The sequence below is a fragment of the Leucoraja erinacea genome, chromosome 1 (assembly GCF_028641065.1).
Source record: "Leucoraja erinacea ecotype New England chromosome 1, Leri_hhj_1, whole genome shotgun sequence".
Classification (NCBI taxonomy): domain Eukaryota; kingdom Metazoa; phylum Chordata; class Chondrichthyes; order Rajiformes; family Rajidae; genus Leucoraja; species Leucoraja erinaceus.
In genome coordinates, this window is record NC_073377.1 from 157,456,613 (window position 1) to 157,474,695 (window position 18,083).

General features: G+C 40.0%; 1 protein-coding gene across 2 annotated transcripts in view; it reads left to right on the plus strand.

The window, feature by feature from the left end:
• The window catches only part of ednraa (endothelin receptor type Aa), a 92,195-nt gene that overhangs the window by 66,602 nt on the left and 7,510 nt on the right, over nucleotides 1–18,083 (plus strand). For both annotated transcript variants that reach the window (XM_055646497.1, XM_055646489.1), the window contains exons 3-4: nucleotides 1,030–1,228; nucleotides 16,906–17,058. In XM_055646497.1, the coding sequence (XP_055502472.1) occupies nucleotides 1,030–1,228; nucleotides 16,906–17,058 (352 nt within the window). The remainder of the gene's footprint in view (nucleotides 1–1,029; nucleotides 1,229–16,905; nucleotides 17,059–18,083) is intronic.

The window sequence follows — 18,083 nt, forward strand, 5'->3', positions numbered from 1 at the left end:
TGCACCTCATATATCACTTGGGCAGCTTACACCCCAGCGGTATGAACATTGACGTCTCTAACTTCAAGTAACCCTTGCTTTTCCTCGCTCCCCATCCCTCCTCCTTCCCAGTTCTCTGACCAGTCTTACTGTCTCCGACTACATTTTATCTCTTTTTGCTTTGATGCTGATACCTTGTCCCAGTTTACACTTCCTTATCTATGTATCTCCCTCTCCCCCGACATCAGTCTGAAGAAGGGTCTCAACCCGAAATGTCACCCATTCCTTCTCTCCAAAGATGCTGCCTGTCCCGCTGAGTTACTCCAGCATTTTGTGTCTATCTTCGGTTTAAACCAGCATCTGCAGTTCTTTCCCACACATTACTACTGGGAATATACTTAAAATGTAACACATACTTTAACAAGTATACTGACTGGTTACATTGGGGCTGGTTTAGCAATTACAACACACAGGAACATAAGAGGCTGCAAAGAGTGGTGGACTCAGCCTAGTCTTTCAAGGGCCAGCCCCCAATGTAACAGTCGGTATACTTTCTACAGTACATCTGTGAAAAGTTTGTTAAAGTATTTGGAGACATAATGAATCTCTTTAAACTTCTTTAACCTTCGAAGGAAACAGAGGCATGTTGCGCCTTCTTCATGACTACATCTAGATGCTGAGCCTAGCACAGGTCATTGGTGATGTTAATGCCCAGGAATTTGAAGTAGATGGATAGGAAAGGATGCGATGGATATGGTCCAAACGCAGGCAAATGGAACAAGCTCAGTTTTAAAACCTGGTCAGGCTGGGCCAAAGAGCCTGTTTTTGTGTTGTGTGTCTCCATTACTCTATGACAATGTTGGGCTGTGTTGGTGAACTGATCAAAGATCTTTGTTCCTATTTGTAACCTATCAATGCAATTGATGCTTAATGAATCACTTTTATACATATCTCATCTTTGGCCTTATTCTCTGTGTACAGGTTAGAGAGGATACAGTTTTAAATAATGCTTATGTAAATTTAACAGAGATTTCTGTGCTTATGAAACAGATACAGAGCTGTTGTCTCCTGGAGCCGTGTTCAGGGGATCGGAGTACCTCTATTGACTGCATTAGAGATCATCGGTATTTGGGTTCTCTCCATAATTTTGGCTGTTCCTGAGGCCATTGCCCATGACTTACAACCGCTGACATATGGAAAAATGACGCTCAATGTATGTCTAGTTCTTCCAACAACAGACTTAAAGAAGGTAAGGAACAGCAACAAATATAGACAAATCATTATATATGACGAAAATAAGAAACATGTCAAAATCTATTGATTTTTATCTGTTATATGAAATGTCACTAACATTCTGAACAGTATTTTATTTTATACAATTATCGAATGGGAAAAGGCTGATTTGAAATGTCCAGGTAGTTTGAAGAGAAAATATCTGTGTAATAAAATTCAAGCCAGAAGACGTTGTGCATTCTTATTAATTACCCTTAGTGGGGTAGTTTTGCTTTCACTTCTTGGTTGGAAAACCATGGATTCTTACTGCTTTCAGCACATAGTAAAATGGTCTGGAGGTTTCATTGAAACATATTATTGTTAAGGGTTTGGACACGCTAGAGGGAGGAAACATGTTCCCGATGATGGGGGAGTCCAGAACCAGGGGCCACAGTTTAAGAATAAGGAGTAAGCCATTTGGAACGGAGACGAGGAAACACTTTTTCTCACAGAGCGTGGTGAGTCTGGAATTCTCTGCCTCAGCGGGAGGTGAAGGCAGGTTCTCTGGGTGCTTTCAAGAGAGAGCTAGATAGGGCTCTTAAAAATAGCGGAGTCAGGGGATATGGGGAGAAGGCAGGAACGGGGTACTGATTGGGGATGATCAGCCATGATCACATTGAATGGCGGCGCTGTCTCGATGGGCCGAATGGTCTACACCGTGGGATGAGGAGAGACCTGATTGAAGTATATAAAATGATGTCATTGATACGGTGGACAAACCTTTTCCCCAGGATGTAAATATCAAATGGTAGAGGGCATAACTTTACGGGTGAGAGAGGCAAAGTTTAAAGGAGATTGGCAGGGCAGGTTTTTTTTTACACAGAGGGATGGCAAGTGCCTAGAATGAATTGTCAGAGGTGGTGGTGGAGGAAGATACAATAGTGACATTCAAGAGGTTTTTAGACATGGATTGGAGGGATATGGATTATGTGCAGGCAGTTTTAAGAGTTGGCCTTGGCATAGACAATGTGGGTGTTCCTTATGTTCCTATGCTGGCTGTTCTATGTAGGAAAGAACTGCAGATGCTGGCTTACACTGAAGATAGACACAAAATGCTGGAGTAACTTGGTGGGACAGGCAGCATCTCTGGAGAGGAGGAATGGGTGATGTTTTGGGTCTATACCTTTCTTCAGACTGTTCTATTTTCTAATTGTTGAAGGCTGAAAACACCTTAATAATCCCCCATTCTCATGCAATGTTGTGAAAAGTGATATTGCCACATTATCATCCTGGAATTTTAAATTACAGTAAGCACTTAAAGGCTTTGAAGAGAATGCAGAAAAGGTTTGCCCGGATGCAACCTGAATTAGGTATGAGCTAAAAGAAGAAACTGGACAAACTTGTTTTGTTTCCTCTGGAGTGTCAGAATTGAGGAACTTTTAACCTAGGGTGAAGATGTCAAAACCTGGAGGGCATGGCTTTAAGTTCAGAGGTTTAAACTAAATGTGCAGGCAATATTTTATTTATACAGTGCTGTCAAGCGCGGTAGTGGGAGCAGACATAATAGTGGCATTTAAAAAAGATTTTGGGTAGGCACATGAATATGCAGGGAATGGAATATGGATCACATGCAGGCAGACAGGAGTAAATTAATTTGGCATCATGTCTGGTTCAGACATCATTGGCCATGGGGCTTGTTCTGTGTTCTATGCTTTATGTTAACTTCCACAAATCCAAATGTCTTCAAGATTCAGTTGAGTTTCTTCAGTCTGATTGAGTCAGAACTCACATTGTCCAAGATGCACTTTAGAGGATTCTGCACTAAATTTCTAATCGGAGCAAGTTTCGGCAAAATCCCATGGAAATTCTGTCAGTAATTGGAAGTGTAACGACAGGGTATTGCCACTTGTTCATTGCTGACCACAGTTTTTTCGAAATGACCACAAGATGGGCTGATAAATATTTCTGTAAAACAAGGCCAAGTGTAATCTAGGAAAGTACAGTTATTATTGAAAATTTGTCTATGGGACAACTCTAACTGTAGTATGAGAGCACCTACCTGCTGTAACTCCATTTCATTCTTATAATTCAACCAGGCTGTTGAATAAAAACTTGCAGCTTTATAGGACTTTGGTCAAACCGCATTTGGAGTATTGCATGTAGTTCTGGTTACCCTACTACAGGAAAAATGTAGACACTTTGGAAATGGTGTAGAGGTGGTTTGCCAGAATGGTGTGCAGGAAGGAACTGCAGATGCTAGTTTACACTGAAAATTGACACAAAATGCTGGAATAACCCAGTAGGACAGGCAGCATCTCTGGAGAGAAGGAATGGGTGATACTTCGGGTCGAGGCCCTTCTTCAGACTGAGTCAGGGGAGTTGGAATCTAGAGATATGGATGGGTAAGGTGTGAAAATGTGAGGTCAAAGGGGAGAAAGCTCAAGCAAAATGTAAAATTGGATCATTGTTAGCTATGAGGAAGGTGACAACGAGACATACAATCAGTAAAATTTGCCAGAATGATACTGGGATTAGGGAATGAGCTGCAAGGAGAGGATGGAAAGACTTGGACCATTTTCTCTGGCACACCAAAGTTTGACGGTAGACCTGATTGAAGTATATTAAATTATGAGAGGCATAGATAGGGCAAATAGTCAGAACCTCTTTCCATGGATGGAAATATCAAGTACTAACGTGTATAGATTTAAGGTGTATAGATTTAAACTTTATCCAGCTAGACTGCATATACGACTCTTTAATGGTAACATTCGATTTTTTAACAATCCTCAAGACGCTTCGAGCTTTCTGGAGGCTTATTGGGGTGAAGTCGCGACCGGGAGCAATTGATAGCTGATTAAGTTATAATTGGAGATTTACTGTTCCTATTTTGACAATATATCGTTTTGTAATGATTAGGAATTTAATTGGATGAGTTTTTTTAATTTACTTATTAGAATTTTAGTATGATGGTATCAAACAACAAATTTTACCTTCTCTAAGATACTGTTAATTTAATGTAATGGTATTGTATATATAAATTTATAAGATCTTCTTTGTTAGCTGTTCTATTTTTAAAATTGAAGGATTTCTTTTTTACCCCCTGTCTTTAGACAAATTAAGTGAACGCAGTTCTTGTTTTTGATATTTTGACCTTGGATAAATAATATGAAGTAGCTCTTGTGTTCCACTGCTAACATGTACTTTTTTAAACCATAACATTAATTTTGTTTTGGCTATTGAGTGGCAAATATGCTTTCTTTTTACGTTGGGTGCTGTCGTTAGGAGAGATGGGGGTAGGGAAGGGATTAGGTAGCATACTGACTGTCTACTGGTCAGTTTCTGGCTTTGCATGGGTGGGGGTCTTTTGTTTTTAGCTTAGCTTTTTTCATGTGTGCAGAATCTGAACTACAAAAATGACTGAAATGTCGTTACTTCTGGCTCCGCCCTAGATTTTTCTTTTTCCATTATCATGAGCTATTATGAGTTAAGAAATTAACCCTTTACATTCCACATGATTTTTACAAACAATATGGATAAAGTTATTAACTTCCTTTCATGGAATGTGAATGGTTTGAACCATCCCATTAAGAGGAAAACATTTTTTTAAGTTCTTCAGAGACTAAATGCTCAGATTATCTTTGTTCAGGAACCTCATGTAAGGCAAGACAACAATCAATGATTTTTCAAGTTTTGGAGAGGACAGCAGTTTCATTCAAATTCACAGTCTAATGTGAAAGGAGTCTCTATTTTTATTGACTCCTCAATTCCGTTTGTTCATTATGAAACAATTTCTGATCCATATGGTAGATTTTTGGTGATTACTGGTGTTCTTCATAACCAAAAAGTTGCTATGGTGAATGTTTATGCACCAAATATTGATCACCCTGAGTTTTTTAAACAGTTAATTGCATCCTTTCCTAATTTAAATGAACACTTTTTAATAATGGATGGAGATTTTCACTGTTGTTTGAACCCCTTGATGGACAGATCTGCATCTGATTATGTGCTTCCAATTAAATCAGCTAGTTTTATCAATTCTTTTTTACTTGACTCTGGAATGTTAGAAGTCTGGAGATTCTTACACCCAAATGACAATTTTTTTTTTCTCTCATGTATATCATAGTTACTCTAGGATTGACTACTTTATAATAGATTCTCGGCTAGTTTCATCGCTCACTGCATGTGAGTATGATGCAATTGCTATTTCTGATCATGCACCATTGAAACTATCAATCAAACTACATGATTCTAAGTTTAGTGCTAAACAATGGCGATTTAATGCTACTTTGCTTCAAGATCTAAATTTTGTTAATTTTATTAAAGATCAGATTGCTTTTTTCTTCTTAACAAATTCTACTGAAGAAATATCAAATATTGTAGTCTGGGAGGCTTTTAAGGCATATATTCATGGACAAATTATTTCATACTCCGCGGGATTAAAAAACAAACTCAAAATGAAATACGTATATTGGTTGATGAGATTAAAGAAATTGATTAAAAAAATATTCAAAAGCTCCTAGTTTAGAGCTCTATAAGAATAGAGTTGAACTTCAATTGAGATATGATTTGTTATTAGTATCACCGATTGAGAATCAGCTACTTAAAACCAAAAGTCAATTTTATATACATGGCGAAAAATCTGTTTAATTACTCGCTAATCAGTTGAAAGCGGTGTCGGACAAATGTCAGATTACTAAAGTGAGTAAATGGGATGGTACACTGATTGTAGACCATGATGAAATCACTAAATTCTTTCAGGAATTTTATACCTCCCTGTACCAATCAGAATTTCTTACTGATTCCAATATAATGCATGAGTTTTTAAAGAAACTGAACTTGCCAAATTTATTACATAATGAGTCTCTGTTGTTAGACGAACCCATCTCGGAGGAAGAAATACAGAAAGCGACCCTCTCGGTGAATTCTGGTAAAGCTCCCAGTTTAGATGGGTTTAGAGTAGAATTTTTAAAGTATTTCTCAAGTTTACTGTCTCCCTGGCTATGCACGTTTTTTAAAGAAGCCTTTTAATGAATAGATTACCACAATCCTTTTATGAAGCATTTATTTCTTTCATTCTTAAAAAAGATAAAGACCCTACTAAAGTGACATCATATAGACCTATATCACTGTTTAATGTAGATTCCAAAATATTAGCTATGAGATTGGAAAATATTTTACCACAAATTATATCTGAAGATCAGAGGTTTTATTAAAAATCGTTACTCATACTTTAACGTTGGGAGATTAATGAATATTGTTTATACAGCGTCAAATAAAACAGAATGTGTCATTTCACTTGATGCCGAGAAGGCGTTTGATAGAGTAGTTTGGGAATACTTATTCAATGCACTTGAAAAATGTAAGATTGATCCAAAATGTATTTATTGGATTAAGCAGATATATCGTATATCTCAGGCTTCTGTACTTACCAATAATCAGAGATCCCCGTTTTTCAGGCTCTTTTGAGGTACTAGACAGGCTGTCCTTTAAGTCCTTTACTGTTTGATATCGCTTTGGAACCTTTGGCCACCACTATTAGGGAATCCCCTAATATTTTTGGTATTGTCTGCGGGAATAAGACACATAAGCTATCTCTTTATGCAGATGATCTGTTATTATTCATTTCTAACCCTGAGAAATCTATTCCGGCAACAGTAGCACTACTTAATCAATTTAGTAGTTTTTCTGGTTATAAACTAAATCTTAGTAAGAGTGAGTTTTTTCCATTAAACAATCTAGTTTCAAATTATAGTACAGAAGTTGGAATGTAATGTTAAAATTGTACAAGGCATTGGTGAGGCCAATTCTGGAGTATGGTGTACAATTTTGGTTGCCTAATTATAGGAAGGATGTCAACAAAATAGAGAGAGTACAGAGGAGATTTACTAGAATGTTGCCTGGGTTTCAGCAACTAAGTTACAGAGAAAGGTTGAACAGTTAGGGCTTTATTCTTTGGAGCGCAGAAGGTTAAGGGGGGACTTGATAGAGGTTTTTAAAATGATGAGAGGGATAGACAGAGTTGACGTGGAAAAGCTTTTCCCACTGAGAGTAGGGAAGATTCAAACAAGGGGACATGACATGAGAATTAAGGGACTGAAGTTTAGGGGTAACATGAGGGGGAACTTCTTTACTCAGAGAGTGGTAGCTGTGTGGAATGAGCTTCCAGTGAAGGTGGTGGAGGCAGGTTCGTTTTTATAATTTAAAAATAAATTGGATAGTTATATGGAGGGGAAGGGAATGGAGGGTTATGGTCTGAGCGCAGGTATATGGGACTAGGGGAGATTATGTGTTCGGCACGGACTAGAAGGGTCGAGATGGCCTGTTTCCGTGCTGTAATTGTTATATGGTTATATGGTTATGGACAGTTTCCATTTAGATTGACTACTGAATGTTTTACTTATTTAGGTTTTAAGATTACGAAGAAACACAAGGATTTATTTAAAGCTAATTTTATGCTTCTGATTGACCATATCAAACAGTTTACTAAATGATCACCAATGTCCTTATCTTTAATTGGCCGAATCAATGCTAATAAGATGTTTATTTAACCTAAATTTTTGTATTTATTTCAGACAATCCCAATTTTTAATTGCTAAAACTTTCTTTGATATTATTGACTCCAAAATTTCTTTATATATATATATATATATGGCAGAATAAAAATTCCAGACTAAGTAAAAAATACTTACAGAAATCAAAAAAAGATGGTGGTTTGGCACTGCCGAACCTTAGATTCTACTATTACTCATTATTTAACGTTTTGGACAAAAGATTTAGAAGATACCCAATGCCCAGGATGGATAAATCTTGAACGTGATTCTAAGCAAAGGTTATCATTGGCTTCTATTCTAGGGGCCTCGTTACCTTTTACAATTACGAGATTGAATAAATATACGACTAATCCAATAATAAGACATACATTCCGAATATGGTTTCAATTTCGTAGGTTTTTTGGATTGAATGATTTTATCTTATCGAGTCCTATGATATCTAATTTTTTCTTCCAACCTTCTAGTACTGATTAAGCCTTTTTGTCATGGTAGAGGAAGGGATTAGTAGCTTTTCGAGATTTGTTTTTGGATGGTTGTTTTATGTCTTTTGAACAACTCCAATAAATATAAATTACCTAACTCACACTTGATTAGATTTTTACAAATTAGACATTTTTTGAAGACTACTCTACCCTTTTTTTCCGTTACCACATCAAACCGAAATCTTGGACATTTTTTTACATTTGAACCCTTATCAGAAAGGCTTAATAACGACTATGAGTTGATTTTGAAATCACAAATAGATACATTTGATAAAATTAAGAATGACTGGGAAAGAGAACTCCAAATTTCTCTACCTATAGAGAAATGGTAGAGGATTCTTCAATTAGTTAACACTTCCTCAATGTTTGCAAGGCACGCTTTGATACAATTCAAGGTGGTTCACAGAGTTCATATGTCAAAAGTTAAGTTAGCTCGTTTTTATGGTCATATAAATCCTACCTGTGACAGATGTAACTCTGAAGTGGCCCCACTGACATATGTTTTGATCCAGCCCACTTGTGGAAAAATATTGGAAATACATTTTTGATACTATTTCTGTAGTTTTAGGTATTGATTTACAACCTCATCCTATTACTGCAATTTTTGGGCTACCAATGTTAGATTCTATTAATTTGTCCCGTTCGCCCATCGGCTGATTGCTTTTACCACACTAATTGCCAGAAGATCTGTTTTATTTAAATGGAAAGACTCTAACCCTCCCACCACACTCCATTGGTACTCTGAAACGATATCATGTTTAAATTTAGAAAAAAATAGGAGTGACATTGTTGAACCCTTGGTTAAATTTGATAGGACTTGGGGAAGATTTATTCAACATTTTCACACGATATAAATTGTCCCCTCTCCAACTGTTATAATAATTATTTTACCTTTATACGGTGGAACGGACTTGACGACAAACAGGGACTTAAATTGTTGAAATTCTTTGCAGCCCAGATTCTGGTTTGCTTTTTTTTTCTAGTTTAGGGGGGTTTTGTTTTTTCCTTTTTTCTCTTTTTTTTCTTTTTTTCTTTTACTTTTTGTTTTTTTTTAATATATGTTTTCTTTTAAACATTTAACTATATTTACATAGAGACCAGGAGGTTTATATTCAATGTGTATTTTGACACTGGACTCGTATTTAGGTTATACCTGTTAATAATGTAATCCTGATCCCTATGTATCAATATAATTGTTATGTTTATCATTATTCTTTTTTGTTGTTGTTTTGTTTTTGTATTTAAAAAAAAACGAATAAAAAGATTTTAAAAGAAAAGAAAAGATTTAAGGTGGGAGGGGCAAAGTTCAAAAAAGAAATGCAGGATAGGTTTTACTACACAACAAGTGATGGGTGCCTGGAATGCTTTGCCAGGCGGTGATGGTGGAGGCAGATACAAGATTGGCATTTAAGTGACTTTAGGAAAGGCTCATAGATTTGCAGGGAATGGAGGGAAGTGGATTATCCATAGGCAAAGTGTTGGTCGTGGCATCATGTTCTGCACAGATATAGTGGGCCGAAGGGCCTGTTCCTGTGCTGTACTGTTCTATCTTCTATGTTTGGCTGCACAAGCCGTGAACTACTCCGTGCAGTATTTCATCCATGTGGTGAAGTTGCATCTGATCCTTACCTGGTCGCCTTCAGTCTAAAGTTCTAAACGGATCAGCATGAGTACCAAACTGCTTGAGAATTTTACTTCCTTATAAAGTAATCTTTTCTTCAAATAGCTAAACTATTTCCCAGAATGTTATCTCTCAAATGACAAGGATCTCTGCAGTCTTTTTGATGTCAGCTGCACAACCTAAGATGTTTAACATAATGATTTGTTCTTTCACTGTACGAAATGTAGATTTTTTTACTTTCTTAAATTTGAACTCCTACGTGAAATAAATGTGCTTTTCCAGTGACTACTGTCCTAAAAACCCTTAGCATATTTGATAGAATCATATCAAATGCTATTGAGCCTCAGTCTCTTCAGTTTAAACTTTCCAGTGCTTCAGGATCATCCTGCAGAATGAAAATAACTCCAGTTTTTTTTTTTCTTGCACAGCCAACCTCCTCCTCCTAACCCTTCTTCCAACTTCTGTGGCATGCTCCTGGACTTTGGTGTCACTCAACTTGATAACGTCTGTTCAGGACTCTTTCCTCCTTGTATCTTGACGTTGCGTCGCCCCAAAACCCCATACCCACTCCTTGGACTTTTCCGCTCCACAAAGTCTAAACTAGCAACACAACAGCATGGAAATATTCATCTTGAAACAATAATGCTCAAATGTCTGTGAAGTCATGAAAGATGGGATCACATATGTCCATCGTAGAGTCATGCAGCTATACAGCGTAGAAACAGATTTTTCAGCCCTATTCGCCCATGCCAACCACATTGCAAAACCAAGATAGTCCTACTTGCCTGCTCTTGGCCCATATCCCTCCAAGCATTTCCTATCCAAATACCTTGGTGAGGCCACATTTGGAGTACAGTGTTCAGTTTTAGCCACCCTGCTATAGCAAGGATTTCATTAAACTGGAAAGAGTGCAGAGATTTACAAGGATGTTGCCAGGACTTGAGGGGCTGAAAAATAAGGAGAGGTTGGGTGGACTAGGACTTTATTCCTTGGAGTGCAGAAGGCTAGGGGTGATCTTATAGAGATATATAAAATCATGAGGGGAATAGATATGATAAATGCATAGTCTTTGACCTAGGGTAGGGGAATCAAAAACCAGAAGAAGTAGGTTTAAGATGAGAGGAGTAACATTTAATGTGAATCTGAGGGGCATCTTTTTTCACAGAGGGTGGTAGATGTGAGGAACAAGCTGCCAGAGGAGGTAGTTGAGGAAGGTAGCATAACAACATTAAAAAAAGGACAGGTACATGGAAAGGAAAGTTTTAGAGGCATATGGGGCAAACGTGGACTAATGAAACTAGCCTGGATGTGGCATCTTGGTTGGTGTCGACAAGTTGGACTGAAGGCCCTGTTTCCACACTCCATGACGCTATGACTGCAGCCTGTTGCAGTCCCACCTCCAAGCCATGCCCAGGTTTAATTCATTAGCTCTCTACCTAGTTCCTACTCATCTGTCCTCATGCCCTCTCTGAATTCACTTTCCACCTGAGACTCCAGTGTATTCTGTTGGTTCCATTCCAGATAAACAGCCAACCATCGATTTCCAATTTGGCCTTCCACAAGCCGACCCTATTATTGGCTCCTTGTCCTTTTGAAGAATACCATCGCCACACCTCTATCCTGATACATCTATGTGATCTATCTTTTTCAGAATAACCTCCCTCTTTCCTTAATACCCTTTGACTGTGATGATCCATTATTCCTCGATCACACTATAGGTTTTAACATGGGCATCAGTGTGTGAGAAGGTCACCAAACTGGGACTCATCATGGAGAAGATGTTGATCGATATTTTCCTCTATTGTTTGAAGAGATTTCCCCTCTTGCAGTCAAAGGCTCACAGTTTCTGGTGCTTGGATCTGTTGCTTTATATCATTGGGTCCAGGTAGAAAAGTGCCCGGGTCATGTTCTAATGTGAAGGAGTAATTTTATTCTATCAAAAATATATCTCTGCAGTGTGTCATAATTCTTCAAGCCGAAAAAAAGTGTGCATGAAGCTTTCTGAAGCCATGAAAACCATTGATTTTATGAGCTGCGGTCAGCATCAGAGCATGCACTCACAACAAAATAACTTGAACTGGAACAGTTTGATGGGAAAGATTTACAGTGTGTATTTCTGCTTGTCCTCTCTTGTAATATATCTGAGTTGTCTTCCTTAAGGTGTACCTTGGTCTTCCATTTATTTTGCGCCTAGATTTGACTATTCCAGCATACATCGTTCATTTTCCATCCATGCTCATAAGTCTTGCAATTACTACTCACACACCAAATCCCATTTGCTTATTGTCTGTATTTTCATTGATCTACTTTGGCTCCTGGTTTACCAATACTTTAATTTTAATGTTTTTACTTTTGTTTCCCAAACCTGTTAATGACTTGGACCGTGTCACTGTAACCACCTCAAGCTCCTCTGCCCTCTGATATTTATTTCATCCCTGACAATCACGCACCACCAATATCAATTTCCCCACCTCTAGTGTCTTTCCTCAAGGTGTCACGGCCTTAAATTCTGCGAAATTTAGTCCTTCAATTTTATTTTGTCATTGCACCTCTCCTACCTTCTTTAAGATATCCTTTAAAACCTACCTTTCTGATCAAACCTTTGATTGCTTTTTTTATCCTTGGGTGGCATGTTATCAAATGTGGTTAGATAATGCTGCTGTTTGCTGATACGTTAAAAAAGAAAGTTACTTGTTATTCTTCTTAGGAATGTCAGTTATTCCTATAGAATATTTCAACAACCAGTTGAAATGCTTAGTGTAATCATTTCATTTCTGAACTGAATCGTAAAATTGTTAAATTATTTTTCTTCGATGTTTCTTCGATGGCTTCGGAGTGGCGGCGCGGCTCTGGCTGCAGCGGCTTACCGGCAGTCCCGTTTGTTTTGTGTTTTTTGTGTTGTTTATTTTGTTTTGGTTAGTCTAGTTTTTGGTTTTTAGTTTGTGTTTTGGGTGGGGGGGGGGTTGAAACGGGGTTTGCAGTCTCTCCCTGCGGGGGAATGCGACCTTTTTGTCGTATTCCCCTTCTCTGCCTCCGTCTGCGCTGAGGCCTAATGGAGCTGACGACCTCGAGGCTCCGGAGGCAGAGCCCGTCAGGACTCGCCCTGAGCTCGCTCCCGTGAGGGTGGTCCGGCTCGGGGCTGGAAGAGGTTGGGACGCTCCCGTGAGGACGGCCAGCCCGAGGGTGGAACGAGGCTCCCGTCGGAGCGGCCGAGCTCGGGAAGGTGCGGCGCTCGCAGCCCGAGGGAGGTTCGGTGCCCATGTCGGGGCGGCCCGGTCCGGGGGAGAAGCGACGCCCAAGTCGGGGCGGCCCGGCCTGGGGAACAAGCGACGCCCAAGTCGGGGCGGCCCAGCCCGAGGCTGAAGACGGTACAGTACTCACATGAGGGCGGCTGGGACGGTGTTCTGGCGGTGGTGGCCTGAGTCCGGGGTTTGGCCGCGGGCCAGCGGCTGCGTCAGCAGGACTGGAGGGCGGCAGCTTCAACCCCGGGCCGCGGTGTTTGAGCCGCGGGACTGATTTATATCATCGCCCGGGGGAGTATCGCCTCTGCGCAGAGGGAGAAGAGGAGGGAAGAGACTGCAGACCTAACACTTTTGCCTCCATCATAGTGAGGAGATGCTGGGTGGACTCACTGTGGTGGATGTTAATATGTGTTTATTGTTGTTTTTATTGTATTATATGTATGACTGCTGCAATTTCGTTCAGACTTCAGTCTGAATGACAATAAAGGCTATCTATCTATCTATCTTATCACGTTAATGGGCCTGTCCCACTTAGGCGACTGCAGGAGACTATGCAGTCGCCACATGTTCGTGGGTGGTTGCCAGGGAGTCGCCTTCATGGTCGTGAGGAGTTCCCGCATTCTGGGAACTAGTCACGGCCTCATGGTCACCGCAAATGTTTCAACGTGTTGAAAAATTAGCGGTGACTTGAATGAAGCCGACATGGAAAGTAGCGAGAATTCACGTGCCATAGGTGGGTCGCCAGGAGGTCCTAGTGGGTTGCCAGGAGGTCGAAGGTTCTCGTAGATTCACGAGGGTTGTAGCCAGTACTGACCGGTGAATTTTATTGGCAAATTGGGGGGAAAAAACGTAAGCAGTAGTTTTCAGAACCAAGGATAACCAACCGGTAATGTTAATGTCCGCCGAGCTTCACAGCCGTGTATCTCTGGCTTCTTAAAAGTTGTCTCCACTCCTCCTCCCTCCCCCCCTTTTAGTCTTTTTACACTTGGTATATTTACACACCTGAACTATAAACCTCTTATAGAAAACCAAAAATAGAAACCGGTTTAGGCCATTTGATACATTTTGCCTGCTCTACAATTCAATATGTTCATGGTTGTCCTTTGAGCATGGTGCTACTTTTCTGCAATAACTGCGTAGCAATCGATTCCATTAACATCCAAAAACTTATTGGACACTTAACCTAGTGAACTTTGTTGCTCTCCATCTAACACAAGTATACTGCATACTTCCCGATGTTGAGAGATCAGACCTGCATATGGTATTACACATGTGGTCTCGTGAAAGCTTTGTATCCTCCCAAGATTCTCTTTTACTCATGCTTAATCTTCCCATGCAATACTATATTATTCCTTATGTTTCGATTGTCTGTCTCCAAATCCTCTGTGTGCATTGTTTTTTTATTGCACAGTCTACTTAGCAAAGTTCTTTGGGAAATTTTGACCCCCCACCCGCTACAACACTAGCAACTCTCCCCAGAATGAGTTTGACACCAGCCGTGTGATTTATACAGGCAGCTCCTCACCGGAACAGGTTCCAGTGCCACAGACTCAAAATTCCTTCATCATTACATCAATGCATTTCTTCCTACATCCCTCATGGCATGCACCAGGAGAAATTGCCGTTTAAATAGCCACATTCGTCCTTTAAGTGGGGTGGCACAGCGGTAGAGTTGTTGCCTTACCGCGCCAGTGCCCGTAGTACGATGCTGACTATGGGTGCTGTCAGTATGGAGTTTGCCAGTCCTCCCTGTGACCGCGTGGGTTTCCTCTGGGTGTTCCGGTTTCCTCCCACATTCCAACGACATGCAGGTTTCTTCATTAATTGGCTTCTGTAAATTTTCCCTAATGTGGAAGCTGGGTGGCGTGGACTCAGAAGGCCAAAAGGCATGTTTCCACGCTGTATCTCTAAACTGCACTCAAACTAAGATGCTTCCCACAGAAATTACCCAATTCATTGGCCATTTGACTTCTTTGATTCCTCCTACCCCACCCAGAAAGCTTCATGCCATCTTTAATTTCAGTCTGAAGAAGGTTAACATGTCATAATGGGTCATATCTGCAGCCAAAGCAATACCCATCAGATCTCCTACGGTTATTGCATTCTCTCTCCTCCTCCGTCCTCTACAGCTGAGGTGCAATGGCTCTGGCTCTGGCTGACCCATCAGAGCAACCTCCACCCCTCCACCGTTCCACTGCTCTGAGCAGAATATAAATTCAAGAGTGAAATCCACTCCAGGTCTCCTGCCACCTGATCTCTGCCTGCAGACATTGAAGCCACGAGGTATCTCTACCTCCTGAAATGTGCTTTCAGTGTGGCCTTGGGGTGGGAGATTGCAACCTTCACGTGGTCCGCCCTGTTTCGACGAATGCAATCAACCTGGCGTGCACAATCAAGTAAGATCAAATAGAACAAGTTGTCCTACAACTTTAGGCTGTGCACGCCATACGCAAGAAGAAGAAGAAGTGTGGCCTTCAGCAACACCAACTGCTGCTCAGCCTCGATAAAGCACAGCCTGTTCTACAGGTGGCTACTCTTGTTAGGCTTTCCACAGAGTGTGGACTTGCACCCAACAACCGTGGCTTCCCTACCATGTGTCCATTCATCAGTCTAATTCAAAAACAGTTGAACTTCCTATTCACTTTATATTTAGTTGTTTTCAGGAAAGGTTTGTTTATATCACCAGTCTACTTTTCAGTCTGATGAATGTATTTTGTTTTAAACATCAGGATAATTCATACTAGACTAAATCATTCAGGCCAGCTGAAACGTACATAAATCATCATAAGCAGAATCCGACAAATAAAGAACAGCTGCACACTTTGCACAAAACTGTCATGGTACTGAACATGGCGATTCGATTTACAGTCTATTTACGATCATCCATATTACTATAGCTTCGCAAAAACTTGTTCTTAAAAATCAACTAGGAAGAGAAAAGGCCAGGTGGAGTTGTTTTGGAAGTGAATGTCAGCCATTAATGTCAGGGCAGATGGTGGCATAAATACCAATGGTGGGGCAGTGAGCAAAGGAGATGAAGGGGACAGGCCATGGAGGGATTTAAACACCAGAAAGTAATCAGGAGTAAGGACCAAAGGAGGTGAATGCGCACAGAGTAAGTACATCTAAAAGCACAAATAGCGTAAGGGCTACAGAGTTTGGGATGAGTTTTGGGAGTTGGGTTTGTAATATGGGAGACCAATGAAGGAAGCATTGGAAATGGAGTTTCCAGAGACGTGGATGTCAGTGTCAATAGCCAGTGAGATCAGGCAGGATAAATCAAGCAATGTGATAGAGGCAGAAGTCGGTATTATTAATGGCTCGGGTTCGAGGTTTGGAGATAATATGGTGCTCTGATTGTCCTAAGATTCTGAATATTCTGATTCAGTCCCAGATAGTGCAAGGGCAGGGGTGGAATTGGTGACTTGGCAAAGAGGCCTCATGGCATTGTCTTTGTTCAGCACCCCAGGAATGAATTTCTGCAGTGGGAATTAAAAATCAAAGGAGGATCCAGACAAACAGATTTATTCAAACATTCCTGATCTAAAGAATTTGACTGGTATTAAGACAGGAAACACGGGGAGGCAGATTCTGCCTTGCCAGAGGTATACTGTCATTGTGATCAATTGGAAAGTTGGCTCATTACTAATTCCAACCTTTGATGTTTCCTGGACTATTTTTCAATTTTTCAACTGAGATTTTCAACATTAAAACAAATTTGTACATTTGAAAATGTGAATAGCTAAAAAGAAGAGTGTATTTTGTTGGCTCTATGTCTGCTGCTTGCATCTAACCGAATATGATGTGTTCTCTTGCAGTTCTACATCAGTGTGAAGGACTGGTGGGTGTTTGTGTTTTATTTCTGCATGCCTCTGGCCTGCACTGCTTTCTTCTACACTCTAATGACCTGTGAGATGCTGAATAAGAGGAACAAGAGTTTACGGATCACTATGAGCGAACACTTGAAACGGGTAAAATCTTTCAACTATCCATTGGTATCATAAAAGAATTGTACCATCTATACTGAACCAGCTTCTCAGTTTCAACGTGTTTCAATCTCCTAGGCTATCCTTCTTAAATCCCATTCGTAATTTACTCCGTTTTCAACCCCCTTCCAGTGATATATAGTGAAAGCTATTGTAAATGAATGTATAATCAAAGGTTCCAAAAATTTCAATTACATTGTTAATAATTCCAAAAATAAAATCACAAAGTCAGTTTGCCAATCCTGTTCTTTCAGTGGAGAACCAGACTAAAAGTGAGTGAGCCAGATATGAAACTATTTGAAGTTGTCCTCAATGTATTATCAATTCTCCGGTTAAACTGTGGAATCCATTTGTCCTCTATTCCGACATAATTTCTTTCATGTATTTTTGTCAGTTAGGAAGATGTAACACAAGTGATTTTGGGGTTGGCGAACTCTTCCAAGGGATGAAAGAGCATTTCAAACTATCCCAAATTTGGCTACACAATAATGCACTTTTATCTGCTGAAAATCACAGAACTAGATACTAGAAATAAAAACAGAAATGGTAGAAGCTCTCAGCAGGTCAGGGGGCAATATTTCAGATCAGCCAATCTTCATCCAAATGTATGTACTTTGGATGGCTTTGATTTAGTACTGCAACAGGGACTCAATAGTATAGCAAAGGTGAACAACAGACAAATACAGAAGGTAACCTAAGACATCCCAGTAGGCGCAGGAATGGGACTTAGTGCAGTAGTACAGTAGGTGGTAATGAACAGAAAAATGTAGATGGAAAATGGTGCAAGTCCAGTCCACGAGGCATAAATGGATTTGACAATGAACCCTGAAGGCACAGGGCAAGAATGCAGGGCTGGATTACATCCATTGTAACATAAAGAGTCGGGGAAGTAAAGCAGATGAACTGAGGGTTTTGATTATCATACGGGATTATGATATTATTGTTGTCTCAGATAAATTATTGACAGATCATGGTCACGGTGGCGCAGCGGTAGAGTCGCTGCGTTACAG